Raw genomic sequence first — 21,434 nt, 5'->3', positions numbered from 1 at the left:
CTGCAAGGTTTTGTTTCTCATCAGATTCTTGTCCAAGTCCCTCAGTTATATTTGTCTCCATCACATTTCCAGCTGTCACATTCCAGATCTATGTTTTCCCTCATCACCGTCACTTTATATCAGGCATCTTCTGGCTCTCAGTCCTTCTGCCAATGAGAAGCAACTCCTCTCTATCAGCTCATGTCATCTCGAGCAGCTCTATCAAATCGGCTGTAGGTCTTCTGTCCTCCAGGGAGAACATCCCCAGCTTCTCTGATCTATCCACAAGCCTGAAGTCCCCCACCTCTGGAACAATTCTCAATAAACGTTTTGTACCTTTTGCATCATCACTGAAGTGTCACACCAATATCACCTCCACTTGTTTAGTCAGTGTTTTATAAAGGTTCCTCATCACTTTTCTGCTGTCCTTCCCTGTGGCTCGATTTATAAAGCACGGGAGCTGGCCGGTCTTATAAACCATTTATGAACTGTCAGTGATTTGTACACATTCACTTCCCCCTCCCAAACTGCCCCAGGTCCCTCTGTTCCTCCACACCCATTAGAAATAAGTCTTTTAGTTTGTATTGGCTTGCCTCGTTCTTCCCACCAAAATGTACCACTAACATCTCTCTGCACTTCCTTTCTCCCTGTTCCACTGGACATGAGAAAAATTTGACTCATTTCTCATGCTTTATCGTGAGAAAATTTGCCATTTCTTGCTGTTATCCATCTTCAATCCATCAGGATAGCCCCAGTGGGCATTGGGAACTTGATACACAAGGTGACTGGGACCCATGCCCTACACTACTTTACCCTACCTTTTACATGGAATTCAAATTCTGATAAGGTGATTGGTTATCCATCACAAGATTATTATGATGCAGAAGGAGGCCATTTGGCTCATTGTATCTGCGCTGGCTCTTCCAATTGGCCGTTTTTACTGAGGGCCAATCTCCTGCTTTATCCAGCTACCTGTGTGCACTATTTCTATCCAAACAATCATAGGGTCACTGGATCCGAAATGTTAACTCTGAGTTTTTTCTTCACAGGTGCTGCCAGACCTGCTGAGCTTTTCCAGCAACTGCTGTCTTTGTTCCTGATTTACAGCATCCACAGTTCTTTCGGTTTTTATTTAATTGTCCATACCAACTTTGGAAGCTTTCAAATTCCAGTGCTATTGTACCATGCACATAGTGAACTGAACACTGCCCCTGGCTAAGAGTCTGAAAGTGGGCAACTGTTCATTTCGGCTCCTTTGTCTAAGCTCCTTAGAGCAGAGCTGCTGAATGCAAACCAATTCCCAACTCAATTAATTTAATCAGAAAGGACCAATCAATTTTTTTTTGCTTTAACTATATTATAACCTCTTGAATAGAAAGATTCACAACATGAAATCCTCTGTTTGGATAAATAAGATTTCCATTGTGGCAATGTACATGCTGTTCCAATGTGTGAGTTACATTAATTAGCAGCGATATGTTTAGAAATACAGTACGAGATGGAGTAAGTTGCAGAGTGACGTCATGGTAACTATTTTGATCGCATTCATTGAAACTGTTGACACAAAATCTAGATTATGTTTCAGAAATAATGGTTAATTATTGTGCCTTGTTGCAGTTGCCCAGAACTTCTGAAATCATGAGCCGAAATGTTGGGGTCTCCCACTGAGGAAATAAAAAAGCATAAACATATGAAAGAAAGTGAACATAAAAATAGGAGCAGGACCAGGCCATTCAGCCCCTCCAGCCTGCCTTGCCATTCAACAAGATCGAAATTAATCTGCCCCCTAGGCTTCAGTTTAGGGTAGCAGTGGTTTCCCTGGAGCTCTGACTGTAGCAAAGGCTGTAAGACAGCTTTAAATCCTCGTACCCCTTTGCAAACTGTGACTGTGGCCTGAATGATGTTGTAGCAAAGCTCCTGCAGCTGTGAAAATGTTAAAAACAAAACATGAAACCGCGCCGTAACCCTCCCTTTTCCATACCCTATGTTCTTCTGGACGTTTTGCCCCACCCCTATTTCACTGATGTCACATATCTTCCACCCCACACCACCCACATGCTCCTCTCGACCTAACTGAGGGGTGCCAACACCTTTCCAGCATTGAAATGGGATCGCGGTGGGGCAAAGCGTGGGAATTCCTGTACTAAGATAACAAAGTGTGGAGCTGGATGAACACAGCAGGCCAAGGAGCATCTTAGGAGCACAAAAGCTGGTGTTTCGGGCCTGGACCCTTCATCAGAAAAATCTGATGCATCTGCTGAAGGGTCCAGGCCCGAAACGTCAGCTTTTGCGCCCCTAAGATGCTGCTTGGCCTGCTATGTTCATCCAGCTTCACACTTTCTTATCTCGGATTCTCCAGCATCTGCAGTTCCCATTATTTCTGAATTCCTGCACTAGCCCATTTTGAGCCTTTTGCTCAAGGTCGATCTTTGGGGTGGTATAATGACTCCTTTCTTAGCTGGTGAGGAGATTGCTGCTCCGAGGCATCTTCCTGCATCATTTTATTGTTGGTCGTTGGGGCCAACTCAAACAATAGGTACATAGCACCACTCAGTGGTGAGAAATAGATTTGCGTCAGCAAAGGAAAGAACGTGGATGTACATTGACAGCGAGCGCTTGCAGGGAATTGCAACTCACAATTCCATAGTGTTTTTGACGTGCTAAAGTAAATATGGCATTGAACAAGTTTGCAAAAAGGCATCAAGTGACCATTAATGATAAATAAACAAGAACGCAGAGGAGAAAACTCAGCAGGTCCAGCTGCAGCTGCGAGGACAGAGAAAAATAGAGTTAATGTTTCAGATCTGTGTCCCTTCATCAAAATTGGGAAATGTTAGAGTGTTATAGACTTTGGGTTAGGGTTGGGTGGGTCAAGAATGAAAGAAAAGCCTGTGCTAGAGTGAAAGTCAGGAAAAATTGATTGAAAGGTGGGTAAGATTGAATGATGGAAGAGTTACCTTCCAAGACCAAAAGGAATAATGATGGGCCCAGTAAAGAAAGAGAAAACAATGCGAAGGCACTGTTACAGCAGGTATGCCACTAACTGGAATAAAGTAAAAGTGAGAACAAGCAATAAGAAAGAAACAAATCTGGGCGGACAAGAGATTACAGTCTGAAATTGTTACACTCAGTGTTGACTCCAAAAGGCAATAAGGTTGATTTGAGAACAGCACTGAACCTATTGAGATGCTGCTGGGCCTGCTGTGTTCATCCAGCCTCACATTTTATTATCATGAACCTATTGATTTGTTTCCAAAACTTTCTGGCTTTACTTCAGCTTTCCAGAATAGCTAGTATTCTGCATTTCAACTGATGTATTGATAATGTTGCGTGAAGGTTTTTTAAAAAATATTTGATGGAATGTGACTATTGCTTTCTGGACCAGCATTTGTTGCTTATCCCTAATTATGGGACAACAACAGTCAAGTGGTATTATCGCTAGGCTGTTAGACAAGAGACCCAGGTAATGTTCTAGGCACCTGGGTCTGAATCCCAAACGGAATTCAATAAAAATCTGGAATTAAGAGTCTAATCATGACCCATCTGGTTCACAAATGCCCGTTAGAGAAGGAAACTGCCCTCCTTAGCCGGTCTGTCCTACATGTGACTCAAACTGACAGCAATATAGTTGACTCACAACTGCCCTCAGGGTAATTAAGGATGGTCAATAACTGCTGGTCTAGCCTGTTCCCATGAATGAATTTTTTAAAAAAAACTTATGCTTGAACTGGAAAATTCTCCCACTGCCAGCATCGTCAGACCTTTCATATCCACCTGAGAAAGCAGATCAAATGTGGTTTGAATTCTTCACTGTGATATCCACGATGACACCACTCCATCTGTGCTACACTCAAGTATCAGCCTCGATGATATATGCCGTTTGTTAGAGCAGGGATCGGATCTCTTAAACAAAATGCTCAACTGAGAGTAGTGTGGATATTGATGCAGGCCTTCTTGTATGAGGGTATTAGTCAACTGGAAAGGGTTTAGAAATGATTTAAGAAGAAGTTGCTGGGAATGGAGTGTTTGAGATATTCAAATAGCCTGGAAAAACTGGGACATTTTTCACAGCAATGTAGGAGGTTGAGAGGTGACCTGATAAAATCATGGTTTATAAAATCATGAGGGGTGTGCATGAGGTGAATGACAATGGTCTTTTTCCTACAGAGGAAATTTTAAAGTGAGAGGAGAGAGATTTAAAAAGCACATGAGGGGCAACTCTTTTACACAGAGTGTGGTTCGTGTGTGGAATGAACTGGCAGAAGATGGATGCAGGTGCCATTACAAAGTTTAAAAGACATTTGGATAAGTTCATGAATAGAATTGTTTGGAGGTATATGGGCCAAGAGCAGGCAGGTGGGACTAGTTTAGTTTGGAACCACGGCCAGCATGGAATAGTTGGAGCAAAGGGTCCATTTCCATTCTATATGACCCTATGACTCCATACTTACCTTGAGTATGAACAATGAGCTAAGGCTGACAGTGTATTCCCTAATGTTGTGGTTCAGCTGACCTTAATTGTGGAAACATGGATGCCAAATAGAAATTAGCCGTAGCCTCAGAAGAAATTCAAGAGGAATATAGTCCCTGATGTGTTCAAATATAATTTGTCAGAGATGTGCTCATAGGATCTTGGATCCCATCCCTGCAATTATTATGTTGAACTGAGACACATGAAAAATAACAGAGGAGTGAGAAAGTAAATGTGGAGGCGGGCAGAATGGCTTGTTTCCTTGCTGTCAATGATTTGTAATTCTGCCGACTTACTTCTGAAAAACACCCTCCATGTAGCAAGAGGTAGACCAGCTAGTGGGAAGGATTTTCCTGGGAAGGAACCAAGGGATCAGTTAAAGTGTGTTTGCTTTAACGCAAGGAGTATCAGGAATAAAAGTGATAAACTTAGAGCATGGATCAGTACCTGGTGCTATGATGTTGTGGCCATATCAGAGACATGGGTTTCTCAGGGGCAGGAATGGTTGCTGCATGTTCCAGGGTTTAGAACATTTAAAAAGAATAGGGAGGGGGGAAAAAGAGGAGGGGGTGTAGCACTACTAATCAGAGAGGGTATCACAGCTACAGAAGCTTCCATTGTCGAGGAAGATCTGCCTACTGAGTCAGTGTGGGTGGAAATTAGGAACAGCAAGGGAGTAGTCACCTCGTTAGGGGTTTACTACAGGCCCTCCCAATAGCAGCAGGGAGATTGAAGAAAGCATAGGTCGGCAGATTTTGGAAAGTGTGGACGTAGTAGGGTTGTTGTAATGGGTGACTTTAACTTTCCTAATATTGATTGGAACCTCCTTCGAGCAGAAGATTTGATTGGAGCTGTTTTTGTAAGGTGTGTTCAGGAGAGTTTCCTAACTCAGTACGTTGACAGGCCGACGAGGGGAGAGGCCATTCTAGACTTGGTGCTCGGAAACGAGCCGAGGCAGGTATCAGATCTTGTGGTGGGAGAGCATTTTGGTGATAGTGACCATAACTGCCTCACATTCTACATAGCTATGGAGAAGGAGAGGATTAGGCAAAATGGGAGGATATTTAATTGGGGAAGAGGAAACTATGATGCGATTAGACATGAGTTAGGGAGCATGGACTGGGAGCAATTGTTCCATGGTAAGGGCACTATAGACATGTGGAGACTGTTTAAGGAACAGTTGTTGGGAGTGATGAGTAAATATGTCCCTCTGAGACAGGCAAGAAGGGGTAAGATAAAGGAGCCTTGGATGACGAGAGCGGTGGAAATTCTTGTGAAAAGGAAGAAGGTAGCTTACATAAGGTGGAGGAAGCTAGGGTCAAGTTCAGCTAGAGAGGATTACACGCAGGCAAGGAAGGAGCTCAAAAATGGACTGAGGCGAGCCAGGAGGGGGCACGAGAAAGGCTTGGCAGAATGAATTAGGGAAAACACAAAGGCATTTTACACTTACATGAGGAATAAGAGAATGGTCAAAGAAAGAGTAGGGCCGATCAGGGATAGCATAGGGAACTTGTGTGTGGAGTCTGAGGAGGTAGGGGAAGCCCTAAATGTGTTTTTTGCTTCTGTCTTTACGAAAGAAATGAACTTTGTAGTGAATGAAACCTTTGAAGAGCTGGTGTGCATGCTGGAATGGATAGAGATAGAGGAAGCTGATGTGCTGAAAATTTTGTCAAACATTAAGATTGACAAGTCGCCAGGCCCGGACCAGATTTGTCCTCGGCTGCTTTGGGAAGCGAGAAGTGTAATTGCTTCGCCACTTGTGAGGATCTTTGCATCCTTGCTCTCCACTGGAGTCGTACCTGAGGACTGGAGAGAGGCAAATGTAATTCCTCTCTTCAAGAAAGGAAATAGGGAAATCCCCGGCAATTACAGATCAGTAAGTCTCACGTCTGTCATCTGCAAGGTGTTAGAAAGGATTCTGAGGGATAGGATTTATGACCATCTGGAAGAGCATGGCTTGATCAAATGCAGTCAACACGGCTTTGTGAGGGGCAGGTCATGCCTCACAAAACTTATCGAGTTCTTTGAGGATGTGACTAGAAAGGTTGATGAGGGTCGAGCTGTGGATGTGGCGTATATGGACTTCAGTAAGGCATTTGATAAGGTTCCCCATGGTAGGCTCGTTCAGAAGGTCAGGAGGAATGGGATACAGGGGAACTTAGCTGTCTGGATACAGAATTGGCTGGCCAACAGAAGACAGCGAGTGGTAGTAGAAGGAAAATATTCTGCCTGGAAGTCAGTGGTGAGTGGGGTTCCACAGGGCTCTGTCGTTGGGCCTCTACTGTTTGTAATTTTTATTAATAACTTGAATGAGGGGATTGAAGGATGGGCCAGCAAGTTTGCAGATGACACAAAGGTTGGAGGTGTTGTTGACAGTATAGAGGGCTGTTGTAGGCTGCAGCGGGACATTGACAGGATGCAGAGATGGGCTGAGAGGTGGCAGATGGAGTTCAACCTGGATAAATGCGAAGTGATGCATTTTGGAAGTTCGAATTTGAAAGCTGAGTACAGGATTAAGGATAGGATTCTTGGCAGTGTGGAAGAACAGAGGGATCGTGGTGTGCAGATACATAGATCCCTTAAAATGGCCACCCAAGTGGACAGGGTTGTTACGAAAGCATATGGTGTTTTGGCTTTCATTAACAGGGGGATTGAGTTTAAGAGTCGTGAGATCTTGTTGCAGCTCTATAAAACTTTGGTTAGACCGCACTTGGAATACTGCATCCAGTTCTGGTCGCCCTATTATAGGAAAGATGTGGATGCTTTGGAGAGGGTTCAGAGGAGGTTTACCAGGATGCTGCCTGGACTGGAGGGCTTATCCTATGAAGAGAGGTTGACTGAGCTCGAACTCTTTTCATCGGAGAAAAGGAGGAGCAGAGGGGACCTAATTGAGTTATACAAGATAATGAGAGGCATAGATAGAGTTGATAGCCAGAGACTAGTTCCCAGGGCAGAAATGGCTAACACGAGGGGTCATAGTTTTAAGCTGGTTGGAGGAAAGTATAGAGGGGATGTCAGAGGCGGGTTCTTTACACAGAGAGTTGTGAGAGCACGGAATGCGTTGCCAGCAGCAGTTGTGGAAGCAAGGTCATTGGGGTCATTTAAGAGACTGCCGGACATGCATATGGTCACGGAAATTTGAGGGTGCATACATGAGGATCAATGGTCGGCACAACATTGTGGGCTGAAGGGCCTGTTCTGTGCTGTACTGTTCTATGTTCTATGTTCTAACATTCTAGAGCACTTTGAACGAAGAAAATGAGTCGTTGCATGAGCATAAAAATCCAGGTTGACCCTGCAGGAGGAATGCTGCGTCATTGAAGCTGCTCTCTTTCAAATCAGTCATCAAACGAAAGCTATAGCTGCTTTTTCAGGTAGCGTAAAGAGCCCCAGCACATTTTTGGAAGGAGAACTGGGGTGTTTTCCTGGCAAATTGTTATCAACAATGATAATTGAATAGATTATCTGGTCACTTAAGTCTTATTTTTAAAATTAATTCTTGGGATGCGAGCACCATTGGCAGGAGCAGCATTTCTGGCCCATCCCTAGCTGCCCTTGAGCAGAGGCCAGAGAGCTGGGTGCAGCTTGGCTAGTCTGCTCCTTTCTAAAGGGCAGGTAAGAGTCCACTGTATAGGCAATGAGTCTCACAGAGAACATACAGATTAAGGACAGCAGATTTCTTCCTTGGAGGATATTTGTGAACCAGATAGATCCTTATGGCAATCCAATTGTTTCACAATCAACTAGAACTAAAATTCCTGCTTTATTAATTAATTGACCTTAACTTGCATTTGCTAAAGTGGGATTTGAACTCATGGCTCGAGAACAATAGCCTCTATTCTATAGTTTGCAAATCCAGTAACTTGACCGCCCGGCTGCCAATCCCTGGAATGGGCGAATCTCTGCTGTAATTCCCTTCGTTATAACACTGACAATGCTTCAAACATATCAGTTTGGATGTATAAATTGTTTTGGAAAATCCCAAGGTCACGAAATGCGCGACATAAATCTCGGTTCCTTTTGACACCTTAAGGAGTACTTTTTCAATGTGAGCAAAAACTAACAGGTGCCTTATTCCCCCCAGGCCTATACTTATCAATCCATTTCGATTATTTTTAAACCCACATTTGGAATTGTACCATAATTCTGATTGAGACCAAGATGAGAGACATTTCTTCACGCAAAAGGTTTTGAATTTTTGAAATTGCCCACTCCAGAGAGCTGGATTCTCCTTTGTTGAGCAAATTCAAGGCAGAGATCGATAAGCCTTTGGCTTGGAAGGGGCTGGGAGGACAGGTTAAAAAGGCATAGCTGTGGTAGAAGATCAGCCATGATCTTATTAAATGGCAAAGCAGGCTTGAAGGACCCAATGACCCTCTCCAGCTTCTGTTTTTCATAGAAATTGCATTTGTTTGAGTAGTACAATTGGTAGCTCTTTCAAAGAGCTGGTTTGAACCTGCCACAACAAGTTTCTGTGCTGTATAATTCTATAGTTCTATAATTATGAGTATGTACAGTATGATTCTGACTAAATTATTTTCTTTGCCAATATTTGGTGTGTTACGGTTCTCCTAAAATGCACATTTTCATTGCAGGCATCGTTGAGATTGTGGCTCAGCTTATCTCTGGCTACGTCGCTGACCGTAACTTGATAGCAAAGTATCATTACCACAAAATCTACTTGCTGTTTTGTGGAGCTGTCAATCTGCTGGCACCCCTGGCAAAAACGTTCCCATCGCTAATGGTGTACATAGTGTTCTTCGCTGTATTCTGTGGGGGTTATCTGACTTTGTTGCTTCCAGTCCTGGTGAGAAGGAATTTATTCACTCTGTTAACTTCAATGTTCTTATCCCAAGAAGATTGCTCCCACCGACTCACTACATGTTGTTCGCCCATCACCTTACAGCCATCGCAGGCCACTTCTCAGGAAGGAGTCACTAGAAGGAATGTTTGAAGTAGCTGGGATTATTTTCCCGCCCTTGATCTGAGTAGCCTTTCTGGCCTCCAATAGTTACTAAAAGCAACAACACAGTTCGAGGAAACCATAATGAGTGCAATAAAAAAGAAACATAAGGGTGTTTAATTTGTAGAGACTAGAACTCAAAAACTGAAGTTACCCTTGTGGAGAATCTTGCTTAGACCACACATCGGTGTCAAAAAACAGTATTTGCTGGAAAGACTCAGCGGGTCTGGCTATATCTGTGGGGAGACAGCAAAGTTAGTACTTTGTTTCCACTAACTCTTCTTCAGAACCACCCTTTCACACCTCATGGTACTGTATATCATGTGGTCTTCCAGAAAACATTGGAAAAGTGCAGCTGAGAAGGTTTACAATAACACTGTCAGAATTGAGAGGAAAGACTGAAACTGGTAGAATTTTTGAATTGTGAAAGGGGTTCAATAGGATGGTTGTGGAGATAGTGTTTCTACTTCGGACCCAGTCATTAATGAACAGGACACAAATAGGGGACAGCTGCTTTCAGTGATAGACCCATTTTATGAGGATGTCTTTTACACAGAGTAGTGAGAATGTGGGACTTGCTGCTAAATGGAGTAGTTGTCAGGTAATATTGACATACTGAAGAGGAGCTTTGATGTTAACACAAGGGGAAAGGATAAGCACTGAGGAGGAGAGTTTGTAGGCAAAATGAGAAGATGTAATTCAAGTGGGTAAACATTCATGTAAAGTATATGCACCAAGCTAGATCAGGGAAATGCATAATTTTTTTCCTTGACTGGAATTCCATGTAATTCTATATAATATTATCTTGCATAAAGAAACAAGTGCAGAAAGTTGTCACACCAATATTTATGGCTCAGAATTCACATCTTACTATCTGTCCCATGGTTAATTACAACAAACTTAACTCAAGGATCTTTTACAATAGATCCCAGTGTAAATATTTAAGTTATGTCAGGTGCATCTTTTCAGTTAGAGAGTATCTTGGCTAAAAGTTAGCAGACTAAATTCATGGTGAAGTAAAGAACTTTTAATATCAGATTTGAATTTAACGTTGAAGTCTTTGGTGGACATTATTCCTGTCCTAGAGCTATGGGCCTTGCCACCTCTTTATTGATAAATACCCTGAAAGAAGTATTCATAATCCTAGCTTCATAATGATGTAAATTCACAACACAGTTTATGCCTGAATTCGGCTTTTTTTTTCAGGTTGACTTTATTGGAGTCCATAGACTACACAAAGGAATGGGCCTGTACCAGTTCTTTGTGGGGATTGGATGTTTGATAGGACCACCAGCAGCAGGTAAGTGAAATCTCCTGCTCCCACTGAACGTATTAGCAAATGAGTAAAGGAGAAAGCCAGTGCAGAATGGTGTACACGTTCTGCGGTGTTGTTGGAGCTGCACTTATCCAGGCAAATGGACAGTATCCTGTCACACTCCTGATTTGTGCCTTATGGACAGGTTTTGAGGTGAATTACTCTCTGCGGAATTCCCAGTGTCTGACCCATTCTTGTAGTCATGGTATTAATGTGGCAGCTACATTCAACTACGGTCAATGGTAATCTCCGCATTTTGAGACTTCTGAAAACTTCCTTGACAGTTCCACCTTTCTTGATACTTGTTGACAGGCCTTGACAAGTTGAACAGTTCCAACGCGTTCATTCATTTCTTAAGGACAATTTTCTCCACAGTTAACTGACCCAAAAGACTCCTAAAGCCCCTCCCCTGTCACTTAAGGATAGCAGATGCCAACCCCCTCAAAGGGTCCCTGTAACCTCCTGAGCCTCAGATTGTCCCAGGTCCCTGTCTGCATGGGAACCTCAGCAGTCCAAAGTGACACTCTGGCCTTTCCAAATGCGATGCACCGAGGACAGATCTGCCCATAATTGGTTTACTCCATTTTGATGGAGGTAGCTATGAGTTCAATGGTTAGCTGGATGTGGGAACTGAACAGACAGACCACAACCCATACCCGGAGAGAGTTTGGAGTCAAAGGGCAGCTCTTGTAGTTCCTGGAAAATTCCAACATTTCCCCCAGGACAGAGACACTGTCTGTCCAGATGGCAGACCAAGGAGCCCTTTTGACTTCACTGTCGCCCTTAGTGATTTGGCTCGCTGAATTATTTTTCCATTCTTTGCTTGAGTTTTAGGAGTAGTTAGCTGGTCTTGATGCTAAGACATCCCCACCTCCAGTTCCAGGTTTGAAGTCGGAGTGTATGTGAAACGCTGCATGTAGTTTACCTGTCGCCTACTCATTGACCTCCCCACTCTGACAATTTTACCCTTTGCAGAAATGACGCTCTGCTCTCTAATGCGATTATTGAGGCACGTACCTGGACAATTACAGCCCATTTCTGATGTTGCCAATGCTAAGACTGAGCCTGCAATGGATGAAGTCCACATTGAGTTGCCTACCAGATAGGTTTCAGAGTGTGGATGGTGTGGAGTGGCATGGGAATTCTTTATTGGGCTCCCAGTGCCCTTTGGAAGGCACTACTGCCAACCCCTTTCAAGTTCCTCACTTGCCCCTCAACATGGCCTCTCATGCCCTGGCCTAGCCTTCAGCCAGGCCCTGCAAATTCACCTCATGTAATACTGGAAGTGGCCTTGTCTCTTGGTGGCACCACCTGTGCTGAAGAGCTGTCGGTCTCCAATTGGCTGTCCTCGTACTGCCTACTTAAATGGCAACGGGCAGCTTCTCCACCATAAACAAAAGGTACAGGGATCACAGAGCCTTGCAAAATCGAGCCCAGCATTGCCTTGATTATTGTAAAATATCGAAATACCTTTTCCATTCACTCATGGGATGTGGGAGTTGCTGGTGCTGGCTGGCCTGTCATTTCTTGTCCATCCCTAGGTCCCTTGAGAAGTTGGTGGTGAGCTGAGTCATACTTACCCTGGTTCAGAAGATTGAATTATGAGAGCAAGGTTGAGCAGGTTACACCAACCTTGCAGCCTTTTACATACGGACAATGAAGGGGGCGATTGGATACACTCGTTAACAATTTCTTAGGTTTGGATTAAGAGAAAGTATTTGCTCAGGTGAAGGAGACAGGCGCAGGGAATTTAATTTAGAGCAAGGCTGTTCAAGAGCAAACCTAGGGTGCACCTTTCACACAAAGGGTAGTAAACATCTGGAACTGTCTACGCCAAACCACTGTGGATGTTACTGAGGCTGAAATAGCTAGATTTTATTGAGGGAAGGAAATTAAAATGGAGTTCCTGTGCTGATCAGTCATGATTTACTCAAGTTGCAGACCTGTTTTCAAGTTCTTATCCAAAGCAATGATTCTCTGTTTATACGTTCTTAAAATCAAATTTTGAAAGCTGCAAAATCACACTCCGCATAGGTATACTGTAGTACTGTACTGTACACTTGTTGTCCTGGTGAATGAGGGCTGTATTTTTAAGTACCTCTAAAGCAGCTAGAGAATCACTTTTTATTTAAGGTGCAGATTCTTTCCTTTGAGGGACAGTAGGGAGGTAATGGAAGGATTCCCATTGGCCAACACCATGAAGTGGTACTGTGGCCAATAAGCCTTTAATGCGGGAATTAAACCCAGCGCTTCTGAGTCAGAGGCAGGAATGCTACCACTGCTCCACAAGACTTTCACAGGAAATTTCAATCAACTAAATAAAATATGACATAAAATATTTGTATTACTAATAGTCACCATATTCAACTACTAATGATCCACTGAGCTCACTAGTGTTCTTTGGAGAAGGAAGTCTGCCATTGCTCTCTAGTCAGGCCTGCATGTTATAACACCCCTCCCCTTGTAACATTGTTCATTCATAAAATGCCCTTTGAACAGTTCGAGTAAGCCATTCAGTTATAAGTAAGAAGGCAGCTCATCATCACCTTCCCAAGGGCAGTCAAGGATGGGTAATTCTCACTTCCATAAATCCCAAAGACAAAAAATTCTGATTCAAATAGGGGGTTTTTAAGATTTAAATTTGACGTTTAATTTCTGTTATTTCTGCGAATCTTAGGTGCTCTTCATGACTACACCAAAAATTACGATGCTTCATTCCAGCTGGCAGGATCCTGTTACTTTGTTTCATTCTTGGTTTTATTCTTTGTTCCTTTGGCTGAGAGGAAACTGTCCAAAGAGGGTAAGAAAACAGTAATAGAAGACTCCAATAACTTGGTCCTGGAGTGTAATCGCCCTCCATCTCTCGCGCAGCCACCAGTGAAGGAGTACCTAGAGTTAGAAAGCATGGTGTGAAAGTGGCCCTGCTCTGCACTGCTTCAATGAACATGGACATTGGGAGTAACCAATGGGTTTTGCCAGTACTGGTGCCTTCAGTGTGGTTTTAACAAGGTAATAAATGAATGAAACCATTCCTGTCCAACAGAGAAGAAATGCAAATGGATGTCATATGTCACACTGAGAAGAAACAGGAAGTTTGACGGATCTTTCTGGTTTCACTTTTAATACAAATCCCAAGACAATCAGCATTGGAAAGAAGGAGCGCTGCACTTTACTTGAAAATTCATATTGAATCCTGAAGAATATAAGCATTTCGACACAGCAATATTTATATTTTCATTTTACAGGCTTTGAATGAGTGTATTTAATGATGGACAAATGAGGCATTAATGTGAGTAAAACAGTCAGTGTAAATGGATGTTTTAAAGGATTGGAAGCGACTGGAACCCCTTAGTGTTTAAAATGAAATCCAATGTTACAGTTAGTCAAATTATAGAATTATTCCTTTATGAACACTGTGGAAGTCCTGAGAACATATCACCTCACTTCCTTGCTCATGAAGTAGCAAAGGTGATATAAATTGGGAGGAAAAGTATATTGAATGAAGAACAAAGAAGACCAAAATGTAACAGCGGACGAGTGTATCACTGTGGTGGAATGTGGATCAGTGATTCCAAGTTCAAATCTAGCTCTCTAAGGGATGTAATGCTGACTGTAGACATAATAGACTGCAGTGTTGTTCATTAATTAATATAGCATCTGTTCCTTTCCATCCTTTCCTCTATATAGTGCCTTGGGAATTTTTTTTATATTAAAGCTGCTGAGTAAAGGCAATTTGTTATTGATTGGCCTTTCAGTCTCGCATCTCAGTGTTTTATGATTGAAAGTAGAGTTGTTCTCTCCCAGTTTATTCAGTTTGATTCAGTACCTTTCTTCACCCACTAAAAGTTAATTCCCTGCTCTTGTCTCCCTCACTTTCTGTCTGTGTTGGATATTATTTTATTTCATAATTCCTATAAATCCTGTCCAGATCTTTATTAAATCTTGATTTGTTGTGAAATTATGTTTGGGCTGATGTTTTGCTATTCTGCTAGGTAGATTTATTCTGTCTCTCGTTCTCTGCCATCAAATTCAGCTGATCTTGTATGTAAAGTGGACATGAATTATATTTCTTACATTCCTCCTTATTTTTTGCTCATCAAATTTTACCTGTTATTTAATTGTAGACTTTCCAGGTTGTTTTGAATTGTTTGGGGGATGAAAGATTATTTCTCTGGCAACTGAGCTGTTTGTGTTAGACTGGTAGGAAAATTGAGATTATGAAGAATTAAGGTAAACTTTACCCAAGGTCACAGATTATCATAATTCCTAGATGGGTTTGTACGTTCTTTTACAGAAGAAAATCAAGACATTCACAATTGTGGTTGGTATAGTAGTGATTTTTGTTGTTGGAATTGCAAACTTTTTAATGTATTATGTTTTGTTTCAGAGACAAAGAGGCCAATGGGGAACAATTCAGGTGTCTATATTTAAGAAAATAATATTTTCTACTGAGATGTGAAAAGGTAAAATGTGATTGGAAAGAGGATGAATTAGATTTATGCTTTATCAGATAAAAAGAGGAAATAACCAATTAAAAGCAATCTTACAGACAGTTATAAATTGATATCGATCCCTAATTACAGTCTAAACAATTAGATACACTATTCATCTCAGTGAATTTTATTATATCTTATGATGTTGTTAACTGTACTGCCACAGTTTGTAACTTACATAGTCCAGGGGATAGAAATTTAAAAGATATCCCAAAACCAGAAATTCCTGGAAAAGCTTAGCAGCATCTGTGGAAAGCTCAGTTTCTTGAGGGAAAAATCCCTCTAGTTTATGAAAGTCCCCTTGACTCTATGCCACCTATTAGCAGAGTTAACATTTAGGGTCCGGTGGGATGAAGTGGGGGGAGGGGACGAACTGGGCTGGTTTTGGGATGTGGTGGGGGAAGGGGAGATTTTGAAGCTGGTGAAGTCCACATTGATACCATTGGGCTGCAGGGTTCCCAAGTGGAATATGAGTTGCTGTTCCTGCAACCTTCGGGTGGCATCATTGTGGCACTGCAGGAGGCCCATGATGGACATGTCATCTAAAGAATGGGAGGGGGAGTTGAAATGGTTTGCGACTGGGAGGTGCAGTTGTTTATTGTGAACCGAGCGGAGGTATTCTGCAAAGCGGTCCCCAAGCCAGCCCAGTTCGACCCCTCCCCCCACTGCACCACACAACCAGCCCAGCCTGTCTCTGCCTCCCTAACCTGTTCTTCCTCTCACCCATCCCTTCCTCCCACCCCAAGCCGCACCTCCATCTCCTACCTACTAACCTCATCCCACCTCCTTGACCTGTCCGTCTTCCCTGGACTGACCTATCCCCTCCCTACCTCCCCACCTATACTCTCCTCTCCACCTATCTTCTTTTCTCTCCATCTTCGGTCCGCCTCCCCCTCTCTCCCTATTTATTCCAGAACCCTCACCCCATCCCCCTCTCTGATGAAGGGTCTAGGCCCGAAACGTCAGCTTTTGTGGTCCTGAGATGCTGCTTGGCCTGCTGTGTTCATCCAGCTTCACACTTTATTATCTTGGATTCTCCAGCATCTGCAGTTCCCATAATCATTGTAACAATATAGAACATAGAACATAGAACATAGAACAGTACAGCACAGAACAGGCCCTTCAGCCCACAATGTTGTGCCGACCATTGATCCTCATGGATGCACCCTCAAATTTCTGTGACCATATGCATGTCCAGCAGTCTCTTAAATGACCCCAATGACCTTGCTTCCACAACTGCTGCTGGCAACGCATTCCATGCTCTCACAACTCTCTGCGTAAAGAACCTGCCTCTGACATCCCCTCTATACTTTCCACCAACCAGCTTAAAACTATGACCCCTCGTGCTAGCCATTTCTGCCCTGGGAAATAGTCTCTGGCTATCGACTCTATCTATGCCTCTCATTATCTTGTATACCTCAATTAGGTCCCCTCTCCTCCTCCTTTTCTCCAATGAAAAGAGACCGAGCTCAGTCAACCTCTCTTCATAAGATAAGCCCTCCAGTCCAGGCAGCATCCTGGTAAACCTCCTCTGAACCCTCTCCAAAGCATCCACATCTTTCCTATAATAGGGCGCCCAGAACTGGACGCAGTATTCCAAGTGCGGTCTAACCAAAGTTTTATAGAGCTGCAACAAGATCTCACGACTCTTAAACTCAATCCCCCTGTTAATGAAAGCCAAAACACCATATGCTTTCTTAACAACCCTGTCCACTTGGGTGGCCATTTTAAGGGATCTATGTATCTGCACACCAAGATCCCTCTGTTCCTCCACGCTGCCAAGAATCCTATCCTTAATCCTGTACTCAGCTTTCAAATTCGACCTTCCAAAATGCATCACCTCGCATTTATCCAGGTTGAACTCCATCTGCCACCTCTCAGCCCATCTCTGCATCCTGTCAATGTCCCGCTGCAGCCTACAACAGCCCTCTACACTGTCAACGACACCTCCAACCTTTGTGTCGTCTGCAAACTTGCTGACCCATCCTTCAATTCCCTCGTCCAAGTCATTAATAAAAATTACAAACAGTAGAGGCCCAAGGACAGAGCCCTGTGGAACCCCACTCACCACTGACTTCCAGGCAGAATATTTTCCTTCTACTACCACTCGCTGTCTTCTGTTGGCCAGCCAATTCTGTATCCAAGCAGCTAAGTTCCCCTGTATCCCATTCCTCCTGACCTTCTGAATGAGCCTTCCATGGGGAACCTTATCAAATGCCTTGATATGATAGCTTTCAACACTGATGTGGCAGATTTCTAGGATTAGGATCACAGCTTCCTAGCTAGGCATTGCTTTAGCAGTTGGCCAGGGCTCGTAGCAGTTTCTTTAGGGAAAGATCCCTCTAGTTTTTGAAAGCACCCCCGGCTCTATGCCACCTATAGCAGAAAAGATGACCCGGTGACCTACTTTCATGTCCATCTGTCACCCCCCCCCTCAGGAAAACTTGGCTTTCTGCAGCGCCGTTTTAAAATTAGCAATCTGTCACCCATATGCAGTACACATGTCGCTTTCTAATAAAACTATTATCAATATTTATACCCTTAATGCATTGAACCCAGGCATTCCTATTTGTTTTTGCTATTCTCTTCGGGGCGAATTATAGTGCTCGATTACTAGAATTAGTCTGGCAGTGTTACAAGTATTAACATGCATAAGAGGCGTATATGATAGGAGGTAGTTCATTAACACCACCCATCCCAGCTGCTTTGACATGCCTGGTTTCTGTACACTGAGTTCCACATTTCTGTTGGGCCTCTGAGATTTAGGTTGCACCTTCCCTAAAGTCAGGATGCCCTGAAGCATTTTACAACCAGCCAAGTACTTTTAAAATGTAACCACCCTTGTAATGCAGAAAACATGGCAGCCAGTTTATACATAGCAACCTCCCACAAGCACCTACTTGTTAATGACTGAATAGTCTGATTTGGTTGTGGGACAAATATTGTTCAAGATGCTTGGGGACAGCTCCTGTGCTTGTCATTGAAATAGAAATCCTACAACGTGGAAGCAGACCATTCAGCCTATCAAGTCTATGCCAGCCCTCCAAAGAATGCCCCAACTAAACCCAATCCCTTAGTCTGTCCCCACAACCTTGCATTTCGCATGGCTAACCCACCTAGCCTACATATCCATGGACACTATGGGCAATTTTGATTTTGAGCTAAAGCCTCTTCTAGAGTGGGACTTTGAACCCTCAGTCTCAGGCGAGGATATTACATAGAACATAGAACATAGAAAAGTACAGCACAGTACAAGCCCTTCGACCCACGATGTTGTGCCGTGGAATAATCCTAATCCAAAAATAAAATAACCTAACCTACATTCCCCTCAATTCACTGCTGTCCATGTGCATGTCCAGCAGTCGCTTAAATGTCACTAATGACTCCGCTTCCACGACTACCACTGGCAAACTATTCCATGCGCTCACAACTTTCTGGGTGAAGAACCTCCCTCTGACGTCTCCTCTATACCTTCCTCCAAACACCTTAAAACTATGACCCCTCGTGACAGTCAGTCCTGCCCTGGGGAAATGTCTCTGGCTATCGACTCTATCCGTGCCTCTCATTACCTACTGAACCATAACAGATTATAACTATATGTTGGAAAAGATGGGTGAAAATGACAAACAAACACTGATTTAAATCAACAAAGTGTGCTTGCCTTAGCCAGTTTCCATTCAGGCTTACTCCAGTGTATGAGGAAATCCAAGAGCATAATAGATCCAAAAGTCAGATTGTTGCTTTAATCTGTGAAACGTAACAATTTTGCACAATTCAATACTATCTCCCAGTGCTAGGCGTTCAGGAGGCATAACCAATGTGCATTGGTACAGATTTTACCATATTACGTACTTATAACACAAATTTATTTACAAAATAACTGATTATTCTAAAGAGAACAATGCACATTTATAAATAAGAACCTGCGAGGGATTTGTGATGAGAGATCGAGAGGCTGGGCAGAGATTTGGACAATAAGAGCTGTATATTATCACTGTAATGATCTCTGAGCGTCTGACCAATTGTGTGCTTGTTCTTATCAAGTCAAGTATCTTACCAGCTTGGATTGTTAACCCATGTGTTTCTGACTATACCTTTAGCAGAGATTGCTAAAATTGGTAAAACAGGCAGGCTAAAGCCGAATTTGAAACGGAATTTGGGTGCATTTCCAACAGTTCTGATAAAGAAACAACATTATTGGGGTCATATTTAGACCTGTAGAACTACAGGGGTCTTCAAGATTTCGGAAGGCTGCTTGCACTTTTCCCCAAAATTCATGCACTTAATTCCAGGTTTATTTTTATTTCAAGCAAAGGCCTTAATGCTCAGCGACATTCTTTAAATCTGCTCCTTCAGGATATTAAAGCTACAGGCAGCTCAGTGTCAAAGCACGCAGATCCTGTGCTTAGCATGTTTACACCAGGAGCAGACCGACAGAATCCATTCATTCACAAAACCAACCCCAATCTTCCCAACCCCACGTTTGCATTAGGATAGTCATTGTGCTTCGGGACCCAAACTTGACTAACAATCCTGAGAAATGAGCTCAAATTCCATGGCACCTGGGAGATTTGAGTTCAATTAATTACATTTTAAAAAATCTTAGCTGAAAAGCTGGTACCTTAAATGGTGATTGTTAAACTTAATTGCCTCAAAAGCAGGTCAGGTTCACTAACATGGTTCAGGCAGCAAACCTGCTGACAATATTAGGTTACACTCACAGCAAAGTAGTTAACTCTTCCAAATGAACTGACAAGTTGCTCAGTTGCATTCAAAAAAATGTCCCTTCACCACCTTTTCAAATGATGGGTAGTAAGTGCTTTCGCATTCCCATGAACGAATCTTAGAAAAGGGAAGAATGCTGTTGTGAGGGACAACATTACACATCAAACAGTGAGCTGAGGAAAAGGCCAGAAGAGGGGAATTGGCTTCATACTATTCCACTCTCTAAGATCCAGCCAAGGGATATAGCAGAAAGCCCTTTGAGATTCCATTGTTCAATTGGCAGATGTCTTACAGATTGTTAACTGAGGCTGAAGTTTAAAGGAATGTTACAGTTAATCCTTGAAATCTTTTGCCTTCAAAATGTAGCAAATAAAATGTGCTAGATATTTAAAATGTTGCAATATTTTTGCACATATTGTATCTTTTAAAGATTCTGTGTGTGTTCAATTTGTGGATTATGTTCCATGATAATTTTTTGGTCAGATTTTGAAACAAGTTTTTATTGAAAATAAATATTTGTATTTTAAAAGAAATATTGAGAAGCTGTTTCTCAATTGCAATAATATTGAAGTTTCGCTTAAAGCAGTTGAGGCTTCTATTTCTGTCACTTTCATAGTTATAAATTTGACTTGTTAAGGAAAACTTAATATAATGACATCCTCCTAGTTCGTTAGAAGTCTAAAAGGACAAGACTGCACAGATTGTAAAGAACAGTGCAGGAGAGAGAAAGGATACTTCATTCACCTGGATTGCCTCTCCAGTACGCAGACTCCCCTAGCTGAGGAGACACGGCAGTCTGGATGCTGCCAGTGTCTCTGAGCAATCAATGTGGTGTAAAAACAGTTGATCAAAAATTTGCTGCTTATCTTGCACCCTTCTTGACTTTTATTTCCATTGACATTATGCCTGCGTTATTGCCCTTACTGTTAACAGCAATAACAAGTAAATAAATGATAATCTGTAGAAGGAACAGCCTTGTTTTCATGCTTACTTTAATCATAGAATCCCTACAGCGTGGAAGCAGGCCCTTTGGCCCAACAGGTCCACACCAACCCTCAGAGCACCCACCCAAACACATCCCTCTAATGTACAAATCCCTGAGCACTATGGGCAATTTAGTATGATCAATCCACCTGGCCTGCACATCTTTGGACTGTGGGAGGAAACCGGAGCGCCTGCAGGAAATCCATGCAGACACGAGGACAATGTGCAAACTCCACACAGACAGTCGCCCAGGGTGGATTTGAACCCAGTTCCTGGCACTGTGAGGCAGCAGTGCTAACCACTGAGCCATTGTGCTGCCCGAAGCTATGGTACCGTCCCTAGCAAATGTTACCAGCAGATGGTGCAATTGCAAAGAGCTTTCAGTGTCAAAAGCAGACCTCGCAGTGCAGTCAAAATAACTTAAGGAATTAAGTTGATTGTTTTCTACTACTACTATTTCTAAACTATTTTCTAACTGTGTATTAATAATACTCCACTGTGGAC

General features: G+C 42.8%; 1 protein-coding gene across 2 annotated transcripts in view; it reads left to right on the top strand.

Annotated features, from left to right (window-relative positions):
* Positions 1-14,657, top strand: part of LOC125460585 (monocarboxylate transporter 5-like) — a 52,959-nt gene extending 38,302 nt beyond the window's left edge. For both annotated transcript variants that reach the window (XM_048548204.2, XM_059649637.1), the window contains exons 6-8: positions 9,046-9,257; positions 10,620-10,713; positions 13,406-14,657. In XM_048548204.2, the coding sequence (XP_048404161.1) occupies positions 9,046-9,257; positions 10,620-10,713; positions 13,406-13,641 (542 nt within the window). In that variant the 3' untranslated portion in view covers positions 13,642-14,657. The remainder of the gene's footprint in view (positions 1-9,045; positions 9,258-10,619; positions 10,714-13,405) is intronic.
* Positions 14,658-21,434: the final 6,777 nt, after the last annotated feature.

This window comes from Stegostoma tigrinum, chromosome 11, assembly GCF_030684315.1.
Source record: "Stegostoma tigrinum isolate sSteTig4 chromosome 11, sSteTig4.hap1, whole genome shotgun sequence".
Classification (NCBI taxonomy): domain Eukaryota; kingdom Metazoa; phylum Chordata; class Chondrichthyes; order Orectolobiformes; family Stegostomatidae; genus Stegostoma; species Stegostoma tigrinum.
This window is presented reverse-complemented; position numbering and strand designations above follow the sequence as displayed.